Here is a 10,500-nt window from a genome sequence, read left to right on the forward strand (position 1 = left end):
GAATGGATATTTGTTATATCTCAGAGCTAACTTCTCCTGCCCTGGAATCACCAATCCCATTCCCCATGCCCCGTGATGAAGTGCAGACATTTCATTCCTGTCACATGAAAGCTGTCACAGGGCACCATTTCAGTTCCCTTTGCAAGGAAATAACTTCAAGCTGTGAGGTAGAGGGAAGCTGAGACTCAACCTCGGCAGGATCTGAGTGACTACGGCCCCACTGGTTTCTTCTGGCTGCTCTCACATCCCCCTCACACCTAGGACGGTGGGCTTCTGGTAGTTATTGAACTCTGTTTATTCAGCTACAAAATAGACAATCGAATACGGAAACCTTATCAGTAATTTAGTGCTTCCTTCTTGCCTGATGCTAAGCACCTTACACATATTTTCTCTTAGTCTCTACAATAAGTAAGACACTTCCCTAACGCCACAGAGTAGGGGGTGGCAGAACCAGATCTCCAGTGAGTTCTCCCTGATTCCAGTGGTATGGGTCATCCAGTGTAGAGGGGAAACACTATTTACTTGCACGTTAATAACTCTCCTCTGCAGGATGAAAACCATCTGCATATAAAGTATGGAGCACAGTGCCTGGCATGTGGCAGGAAGTCAAATGGAAGTTATTCTTGTTATTCTACCAGACGTGGTGCAGCCAGATGAGACCCCCACATACCTTCTGGGTCAAACCACTTCCGCCCCTTCTCCCCAGTCCCCAGGGCTGATGAGCTTGAATTAAACAGGATTAAAGGCTTACTGGGGCTGGAAGCTACACCCCAACTCCTGCGTTTAGCCCCAGACCTTCTGTCCGCCAGCTGAGAAGGACGAGGGAGAAAGGCAGCTACACAGGGTAGTGCTATTGCCTTGCGCACGGTGTCAAGAGAGCTTTTGTGCAGGAGCCAGCCCTCCCTCTGGATCCCCATGGTGAGAAAATGGGCCCTGCTCTTGCCCATGCTGCTCTGCAGCCTGACTGGTCCCGCACACCTCTTCCAGCCAAGCCTGGTGCTGGACATGGCCCAGGTCCTCTTGGATAACTACTGCTTCCCAGAGAACCTGATGGGGATGCAGGAAGCCATCGAGCAGGCCATCAAAAGTCATGAGATTCTGTCTATCTCAGACCCTCAGACTCTGGCCCATGTGTTGACAGCTGGGGTGCAGAGCTCCTTGAATGACCCTCGCCTGGTCATCTCCTATGAGCCCAGCACTCTCGAGGTCCCCCCACGAGCTCCAGCATTCATGAACCTCACACTAGAGGAAATCATCGCAGGGCTGCAGGATGGCCTCCGCCATGAGGTTCTGGAAGGCAATGTGGGCTACCTGCGGGTGGACGACATCCCAGGCCAGGAAGTGATGAGCAAGCTGAGGAGCTTCCTGGTGGCCAACGTCTGGAGGAAGCTCATGAACACCTCCGCCTTGGTGCTGGACCTCCGGCACTGCACCAGGGGACACATCTCTGGCATCCCCTATGTCATCTCCTACCTGCACCCAGGGAACACAATCTTGCATGTGGACACCATCTATGACCGCCCCTCCAATACGACCACTGAGATCTGGACCCTGCCTGAAGCCCTGGGAGAGACGTACAGTGCCGACAAGGATGTGGTGGTCCTCACCAGCAGCCGCACGGGGGGCGTGGCTGAGGACATCGCTTACATCCTCAAACAGATGCGCAGGGCCATCGTGGTGGGCGAGCGGACTGTTGGGGGGGCTCTGGACCTCCAGAAGCTGAGGATAGGCCAGTCTGACTTCTTTCTCACCGTGCCCGTGTCCAGATCCCTGGGGCCCCTGGGTGAGGGCAGCCAGACGTGGGAGGGCAGCGGGGTGCTGCCTTGTGTGGGGACCCCAGCTGAGCAGGCCCTGGAGAAAGCCCTGGCCATTCTCATGCTGCGCCGTGCCCTGCCAGGAGTCATTCAACGTCTTCAGGAGGCCCTGCGCGAATACTACACGCTGGTGGACCGTGTGCCCGCCCTGCTGCACCACCTGGCCAACATGGACCTGTCCTCCGTGGTCTCCGAGGAGGATCTGGTCACTAAGCTCAACGCTGGCCTGCAGGCTGTGTCTGAGGACCCCAGGCTCCAGGTGCAGGTGGTCAGATCCAAAGAAGCCTCTTCTGGGCCCGAGGAGGAAGCTGAAGAACCTCCAGAGACAGTCCCCGAAGTGCCCGAGGACGAGGCTGTCCGGCGGGCTCTGGTGGACTCCGTGTTCCAGGTGTCCGTGCTGCCGGGCAATGTGGGCTACTTGCGCTTCGACAGTTTTGCCGATGCCTCTGTCCTGGAGGTGCTGGGCCCGTACATCCTCCACCAGGTGTGGGAGCCCCTGCAGGACACGGAGCACCTCATCATGGACCTGCGGCAGAACCCCGGGGGGCCATCCTCCTCTGTGCCCCTGCTGCTCTCCTACTTCCAGAACCCTGACGCCAGCCCCGTGCGCCTCTTCACCACCTACGACCGGCGCACCAACGTCACACAGGAGCACTTCAGCCAGACGGAGCTGCTGGGCCGGCCGTACGGCACTCAGCGCGGGGTGTACCTGCTCACTAGCCACCGCACTGCCACCGCGGCCGAGGAGCTGGCCTTCCTCATGCAGTCACTGGGCTGGGCCACGCTGGTGGGCGAGATCACCGCGGGCAGCCTGCTGCACACGCACACAGTATCCCTGCTGGAGACGCCCGAGGGCGGCCTGGCGCTCACGGTGCCTGTGCTCACCTTCATCGACAACCACGGCGAGTGCTGGCTGGGGGGTGGTGTGGTCCCGGATGCCATCGTGCTGGCCGAGGAAGCCCTAGACAAAGCCTGGGAGGTGCTGGAGTTCCATCGAAACTTGGGGGAGTTGGTGGAGGGCACGGGGCACCTGCTGGAGGCCCACTACGCTCGACCAGAGGTCGTGGGGCAGATGGGTGCCCTGCTGCGAGCCAAGCTGGCCCAGGGGGCCTACCGCACAGCAGTGGACCTGGAGTCGCTGGCTTCCCAGCTTACGGCCGACCTGCAGGAGATGTCTGGGGACCACCGTCTGCTGGTGTTCCACAGCCCCGGTGAAATGGTGGCTGAGGAGGTGCCCCCACCACCCCCCGTCGTCCCCTCCCCGGAGGAGCTCTCCTATCTCATCGAGGCCCTGTTCAAGACTGAGGTGCTGCCTGGCCAGCTGGGCTACCTGCGTTTCGACGCCATGGCTGAGCTGGAGACGGTGAAGGCCATCGGCCCACAGCTGGTGCAGCTGGTGTGGCAGAAGCTGGTAGACACGGACTCGCTGGTGGTCGACCTGCGCTACAACCCCGGCAGCTACTCCACAGCGGTGCCGCTGCTCTGTTCCTACTTCTTCGAGGCAGAGCCCCGCCAGCATCTCTACTCTGTCTTTGACAGGGCCACGTCAAGGGTCACAGAGGTGTGGACCCAGCCCCACGTTACAGGCCAGCGCTACGGCTCCCACAAGGACCTCTACGTTCTGGTGAGCCACACCAGCGGCTCAGCAGCTGAGGCTTTCGCTCACACCATGCAGGATCTGCAGCGAGCCACCATCATCGGGGAGCCCACGGCCGGAGGGGCACTCTCTGTGGGCATCTACCAGGTGGGCAGCAGCCCCTTATATGCCTCCATGCCCACGCAGATGGCCATGAGTGCCAGCACCGGCGAGGCCTGGGATCTGGCCGGGGTGGAGCCGGACATCACTGTGCCCATGAGCGTGGCCCTCTCCACAGCCCGGGACATAGTGACCCTGCGTGCCAAGGTGCCCACTGTGCTGCAGACTGCTGGGAAGCTCGTAGCAGATAACTATGCCTCCCCTGAGCTGGGAGTCAAGATGGCAGCCAAGCTGAGTGGGCTGCAGAGCCGCTATGCCAGGGTGACCTCAGAAGCCTCCCTCGCCGAGATGCTGCAGGCTGACCTGCAGGTGCTGTCCGGGGACCCACACCTGAAGACAGCTCATATCCCTGAGGATGCCAAAGACCGCATTCCCGGAATTGTACCCATGCAGGTGAGTCACAAGGGAGTATTGGTCCCACGTGGTCCCACGAGGACGTCAATCAACTGTCCACACATCCAGGGCTCTGTGCAGGGTTCAAGGCAATGGCTTCCAGACTTGTTTTCATGTTAAAGTTTTCACCAGTCAAATCTCTTCCTCTCTCTAACCCTGTCCTCCTCTCCTCATGCCCATGAGGTCCCTGAGCACCTCTGTAGAACATGGGTACCCACAGAAGCTCAGGTTGAAAAATGCTAGTACAGAAGGAGCTTCACTCTTGTCTGGGTAGAAGGCAAGAGTTTGCAGAACTTCTCTTTGTTGGTGTTAGAGAAAGAGGTTGCTAAGTCACATGAGGTCCCCATGAGTTCCTCTCCTAGAAATGTGGGGTTTGTGTCCATCCACGTCACTTGTCTGCCTTGTGGGAATTGCAGTTTTTGTGAATGAGTCAGGGTGTGGAGACAGGGAATCAGGCAGTGGTCCTGGGCTCACATTTGCCTTGCAGCTAGAACATGGAGCCTAGGGACAGGCCCAGGAGTGCTGGCGCCCAGCCTAGACTCCCGAGGTGAGGCTGCCTTGGTGGGGCACTGACTACCTTCTCCCCTCCCCCAATGCCAAGTACTGTCTCCCAAAGGTGTCATGCTGGGTGAGTGTGCACCTAGATACAAGGGCCAACAGGATGGGAAATTCTGAGTGAAGCTGTGTGGTCAAAATATTTGAAGTCAGCATTGCAGATCTGAGTAAATCAAGGTTAAGAAGGTTTGCTGCAGGGTGGATGAGAGAAAAATTCTGCAGATCAGGGGCCAAAGTACACCGCAGGACTCAGCAACCTCTCCTGTCAGCAAAGAGCTCCATCAAAACAGCTTTACAACACCTCTCCACGGGGTTTATCATCTACTTTTTCACTGCATGGCCACAACACTTAAGCAGGGAGCATTTGTCCTGGTTCCTTTGAAGGCAGGACCTGAGACAGGGACTTGTGTGCAGGCAGTTGATGTGGGAGATGTTTGCTGAAGCTGGAGTGAGGGAGCAGGGTGAATTGGATGGAAAGGGTGAGTCCATTATTGAGGCTGTTGTTTCTGAAGATTCCAACAGCACCCTGACAAGTGTGAGGAGTGCCCCCTGGAGCTCTCCCTCTGCAGATGGGACTCAGTAGTTCCGTCCTCTGTTAGCTGAAAGTCACCCCCAAACACGAACTCGCTCAGGCTCTGGAGCAGCTTGGAGAAGATCCTGAAGTAGAAAAAGACAAGGGTTTTCCAGACGGAGGGCCCCGTCAGCTGTGGCTGAAATCAGAGGGCTGAGGGCACCGAGAGCATCTACTACCAGACTGTTATCTCATTTTACCAAAAGGGAGGTAGTAGACAAAGAGAGGAGTAGACAGGAGAGTGGCCTGTAGCCAAAGAACTTGTGACTGAGGTCAGCTTAGGGTCTGGAAGGCAGGCATCCTGAAGTCAGCAGGGGTGTTCCTGGGATGGAGTCACCTTGTATGGATTCAGATCCTGGCTCTACCACTTACTGGCTGTGTGATCCTGAGCAAGTTACTTAATCACTCTGTGCTTTGGGTTTTTTTTTTTTTTTTTTCATTTAAAAGATGAGGATAATAGTGTCTTCTCTACAATAACTTCTACAATGTGCTCAGCCCAGGTCCAGATCCCTGGTAAAGACTCAAGAGCCCTGTAGTTCATGTCTTCTCTCCCTGCCTCAGGGAGGGAAAGGATGATGAACTCAGAGATAAAAAGTATCTGGGGAGCTCAGGGGAGTCAGAGTGGAGACTATGCCTGGGCCTCTCAACTCAGATGCCAGGTTGAGGAGTTGGTACCCATGAGCATTCCCTGTAAGGAAGCTGCTGATCACACATGGGATTCACATCCCAGGCCCGCTACCCATTTAACTTTCCAAGTACCATCAGGAAAGGCCCTGGCACCTACTACTTCCTTACAAAATGTTAGCTCCCTTCCAATGCCATCAATATTTCTCATGATGTAAAGGAACTCCGTGGCACCCACTTACAAATCTGAGCTTTCACTGTGTCTGGCAGAAGTGACAAGGAATAGATGCTGGGCAGAGCTTGGCAGAACAGGGAACCACAGCTATGGAAGAGCTGGACCTGGACTTTCTTCTTTAGCAGAGGTGGTTGTCCATTTAAGCACCATGATCAGTAATGAAATAAAGAAATAAGAAGTAATCAAACCCTTAAAAATAAAGTGAGCTTTCAAACCTCTCCTTTCCTGACATGGAGCTGACCTCCCACTCTTTCAGATCCCTTCCCCTGAAGCCTTTGAAGACCTGATCAAGTTCTCCTTCCACACTAATGTGCTGGAGGACAATGTTGGTTACCTGAGGTTTGACATGTTTGCGGACTGTGAGCTGCTCACCCAGGTCTCCGAGCTGCTGGTGGAACACGTCTGGAAGAAGATTGTACACACGGATGCTCTGATTGTCGACATGAGGTCAGTAGGCCTGGGCAGCTGCTGCAGACCGTCAAAGCCATGAGCCTGGTAGGGAAGAAAGGACTCTGGGACATAGGATAGGACCAAGGGATAATACCTGGCTGGCAGGGCTCTGGCTAGCTAGCCTGGGGTTCTGGTTTAATTGCCCAGATGGGGCCCCACTACTGGTAGTTTCTTAAGCTCAGATGGCCTCAATGTGCATTCCAGGCTGAGAAGCACTGGGCTAGTTCGGTGGTCCCCAAATGTCCCTAGTCATAGGATTAAGTGAGGAGAGAGGGAAAGGGTGACCTTAAAAACACTGATTCCAGGGTCCTTCTGAATCCAAATCCCTGCGAATCCAAAGCCCCAGGGGTGAGACCCAGTGACTAGTTTATTTGACAAGCAGCATCCAAGTGACTTGGATGATCAGCCATGTTTGGGAGAGCTAGGCCTCCACCTATGCTTGTGCCTCGTATCTTACAAAATCAGCACAGGACAAGCCTGGTCATGAGAATCGTAAAGCCAATGGCCCAGTCAGAATTTTACAGTTCAGCCACTATTGTTGCAAAAAGGACTCTTTACATCACAAAATGATTGCTGAGGGGATGCTTTCAGCTAGACCTCCCATCTGCTTCTGTGAAGGTATGTCTCATACAAGGTGGGTTTCCTTCCTAGAGCCGGGGGAGGGGAGTTAGGAGGGTAATGGGTAGAAGAATGCCCTTGTGTAGTGGCCAGCCCTCTCCTCACTCCCAGGACCATCACTGGACTTGCCCTGGGCACCTTCCACGGGCACTGGGAGGAGGGGAGCCTGCTCCCTGGGGAAATGGACACTGCCCCCATCCCCAGCTGCTGGATTGACTAAGAGAGAACTGTGGTTGCTGACTTGCAATACTCTTGTGATTCTTAATTGTCACTAGGTGGCGCTGGATCACAGAGGTGGGTTCCCCTCCCTGGAAGATGAACCCATCTCCCAGGGCTTGGGTTTGGGTATGTCCAGAACTCAAACTTGGGGACTCTTGTGGCATCTCTAATGACTTTATTCTTCAGACGCTCTATTGAACATCCAAATGACCCTCATGCTAAATCTCTTTCTGCTTAACTGTATTTGTTGTTCAGTCACTCAGTCGTATCTGACTCTTTGCCACCCCATAGACTGCAGCACACCAGGCCTCCTGTCCTTCACCAGCTTAACAGTATAATCCACATTTTTTTTTTTTTTTTACAGAGGAGACCCAGCCCACAGGTGTGCTTTGCTTAAAGATCCTTCCAAACCACAGTTTGGAGGTTCAGATGCTGAAGTCATGGGCCCTGAGCCCATCCAGGCCATCTTACACCATCAACCAGAAGAGACTACTAATACACTGCCAACCCAGTAGTTAGCATTCCTTGTTGGATTCCTTCTTTCACAGACAAGGAGACAGGGGCCAGAGAAGTCACATAATGTGACATATACAAATGGCCTGGGATGATCACAGGCTCCCTTACCCCCAGTGCAGTCCCACAGCTCTGAACACTCCACCAATCAAGGATAGACTCCACCACGTCAAGTGCCATTTTAAGACATCTCAACTAAGATGCCTAGTGGGTAATGTGAAATTAGCAATCATGAAACTGGGAAGATAGTGTTCTCAAAATGTGCTTCAGTCACAGGCAGCATGAGTTCAGGGGAGCAGTCCGTGGTCAGTAAGCTGGGGAAATTTATCAACAGGTTCCAAGCTGCAGGACTTGTCAGAGCCTTTAATATAGCATACAATATGTATCACATAGTGTATTAATATATGAACAGAAAGAATGGGTCTGTTATATAGTATTTTTTTTAATGAATTTGACCACAAAGTCTCTTCTCCTCAAGAATCTTGTACTCTGGGAAATGCCAAAGAATTCTGTAAGATAAGGAAAGGGTACCATACTTAGGCTGCCTGGAATTAAGAACCCTCCACAGGGCAAGGATTTGGGCCCCCTGGGGGCATCGAGGGCTACCCTGTGGGTTCCACCCCTTAGTGGGCAACTTTTCCCTTCCTTCAGGTTCAACATTGGTGGCCCCACCTCCTCCATCTCTGCCCTGTGCTCCTACTTTTTTGATGAAGGCCCACCTATTCTGCTGGACAAAATCTACAACCGGCCCAATGACTCTGTCAGTGAGCTCTGGACCCTTACTCAGCTTGAAGGTGCGTGCAGAAGGCTTTCCTTCCTATTATTCTAGTAGCTCCTGAGAAATCAAGGAAAGACAGTTTGGGTTCAGGTAAAAGTAATTGTAGCTAGAATATAAAACCCCTGTCCTATGGCATGTACTCTGTACATGAGACGTTCAATCCCTGCAAAACATTTACCATTACACCCATTTTCTAGATGAGAAAAATGAGTTCTAAGTCAAATATCTTGACTAAGGTCATTTGGCTAATGATAGGTCCAAAATTTGAACACAGGTTTGTCTAAAACCAAAATGCCTGCCATTCTTGCCATGGCAAACATCAGTCTGCAAGACAAATGTAGAGCCAGAAGGATCCCCTGCCCATAACCAAATCCCAATGGGTTTCCAGTGGTTTTCCACATTATCTGAACTCTCAGCAGCTGCCCAGCACATCTGCCTAAAGAAAGTTCATAACTCTAATGAACCTTCTGTTACCTGCCCTGGGCCCAGAGCAGAGGCTGGAGGAGGCAGTACAGGCCCTATGCTTTACAGAACCACGGGTCTCCCACTCACATCCCAGGGGATAGCCTGGCTCTGTCTCCCTTGCTTAGCTTGCAAAACCAGGGAACCTGGATGCCCATATGACAGGAAGGGGCTGGGAAACCAACGGAGGTTGTGTATCTAATCAGAAAAGCATTCTGCAATTTTCATTTGTGCATTTTCTTATCACACAAGCATTTGGGGGCAATCTTCCAAGATATACATTCAATAATATTACAAAATATAAATAAAAATCAGGACCAGATGAATTCTCAATTTAAATATATATTCAAGACTGGAAGTTAAAACCAGATCTGCAGACCGTGGAGCCCAGGAATTGCCATGTCCAATATGGGAGCCACATGCCATGCATGGATTGGAATGTGTAAAGTGTCAAGTGCACATGAGATTTTGAAGACTTTTTATGAAAAAAAGGATGTAAAATATCTCCATAATTTTACTGTTGAAAAATTTTGAGAGGAGCATATTTTGGATTTATGGCATTAGATAAAACAGTATTAAAATTCATTTATCAATTTCCTTTTACTTGTTTAATGTGGTTTCTAGAAAACTTGAAATGACATCAGTGGCTTGCATTTAGGCTCATGTTGCATTCCTATTGGACATCACTGTCCTAGAGGTTCTCATCATTAAATCACAAACTTGGCTCTTCTTGGGGTCCAGAGTGAAAAGAGAGTCTGATCTTGTTAGCCATTCTCTCAGGTAAGTCAGTCAAGCCTTTTCCCATCACTTGGTGAAAAAATCTCTCAAGCACTTGCATGCTCAGGATCAGGCACACATCCTTATCCTCATTTTATAGATGCAGAAACTGGGGCTCAGAAAGGTGGAGTGAATTGCACGCAGACATGCGGATACAGAACCAACCCTCCTCTCTCTGAGTCTAGGCAGTCTGGAGAAGACAAGTACCCAGCGTGTGGATTTGACTCCCTATTTTGAAGGGTCTTGTATCTTGCAGGTGAACGCTATGGCTCCAAGAAGAGTATGGTCATTCTGACCAGCAGTTTGACTGCTGGCGCCGCAGAGGAATTCACCTACATCATGAAGAGGCTGGGCCGAGCACTGGTCATCGGGGAGGTGACCAGTGGAGGCTGCCAGCCACCGCAAACCTACCACGTGGACGACACTGATCTGTACATCACCATCCCCACCGCCCGCTCAGTGGGGGCTGCAGACGGCAGTTCATGGGAAGGGGTGGGCGTGGTACCTGACGTGGCTGTTCCTGCAGATGCCGCCCTTACCAGAGCCAAGGAGATGCTCCAGCACACTTCACTAAGGGCGAGGCGCAGCCCACGCCTGCATGGCCGCCGCAAGGGCCACCATAGGCAGAACCAGGGAAGGGCAGGATCTCTGGGCCGGAACCAAGGGGCAGTCAGGCATGAGGTCCTGACTGAGGCCCCCAATGGGCAGAAAAGGGGTCTGCTTCACTCCGGTTAG

At 52.7% G+C, this 10,500-nt stretch overlaps 1 protein-coding gene across 1 annotated transcript; it reads left to right on the plus strand.

Annotated features, from left to right (window-relative positions):
* Positions 1-915: 915 nt before the first annotated feature.
* Positions 916-10,500, plus strand: RBP3 (retinol binding protein 3). Its single transcript, XM_043475035.1, has 4 exons — positions 916-3,963; positions 6,205-6,395; positions 8,400-8,542; positions 10,022-10,500. The coding sequence occupies exons 1-4, from the start codon at positions 916-918 to the stop codon at positions 10,498-10,500; spliced, it is 3,861 nt and encodes a 1,286-aa protein (XP_043330970.1).

The sequence above is a fragment of the Cervus canadensis genome, chromosome 8, assembly GCF_019320065.1.
Source record: "Cervus canadensis isolate Bull #8, Minnesota chromosome 8, ASM1932006v1, whole genome shotgun sequence".
In the NCBI taxonomy this organism is placed as follows: Eukaryota; Metazoa; Chordata; class Mammalia; order Artiodactyla; family Cervidae; genus Cervus; species Cervus canadensis.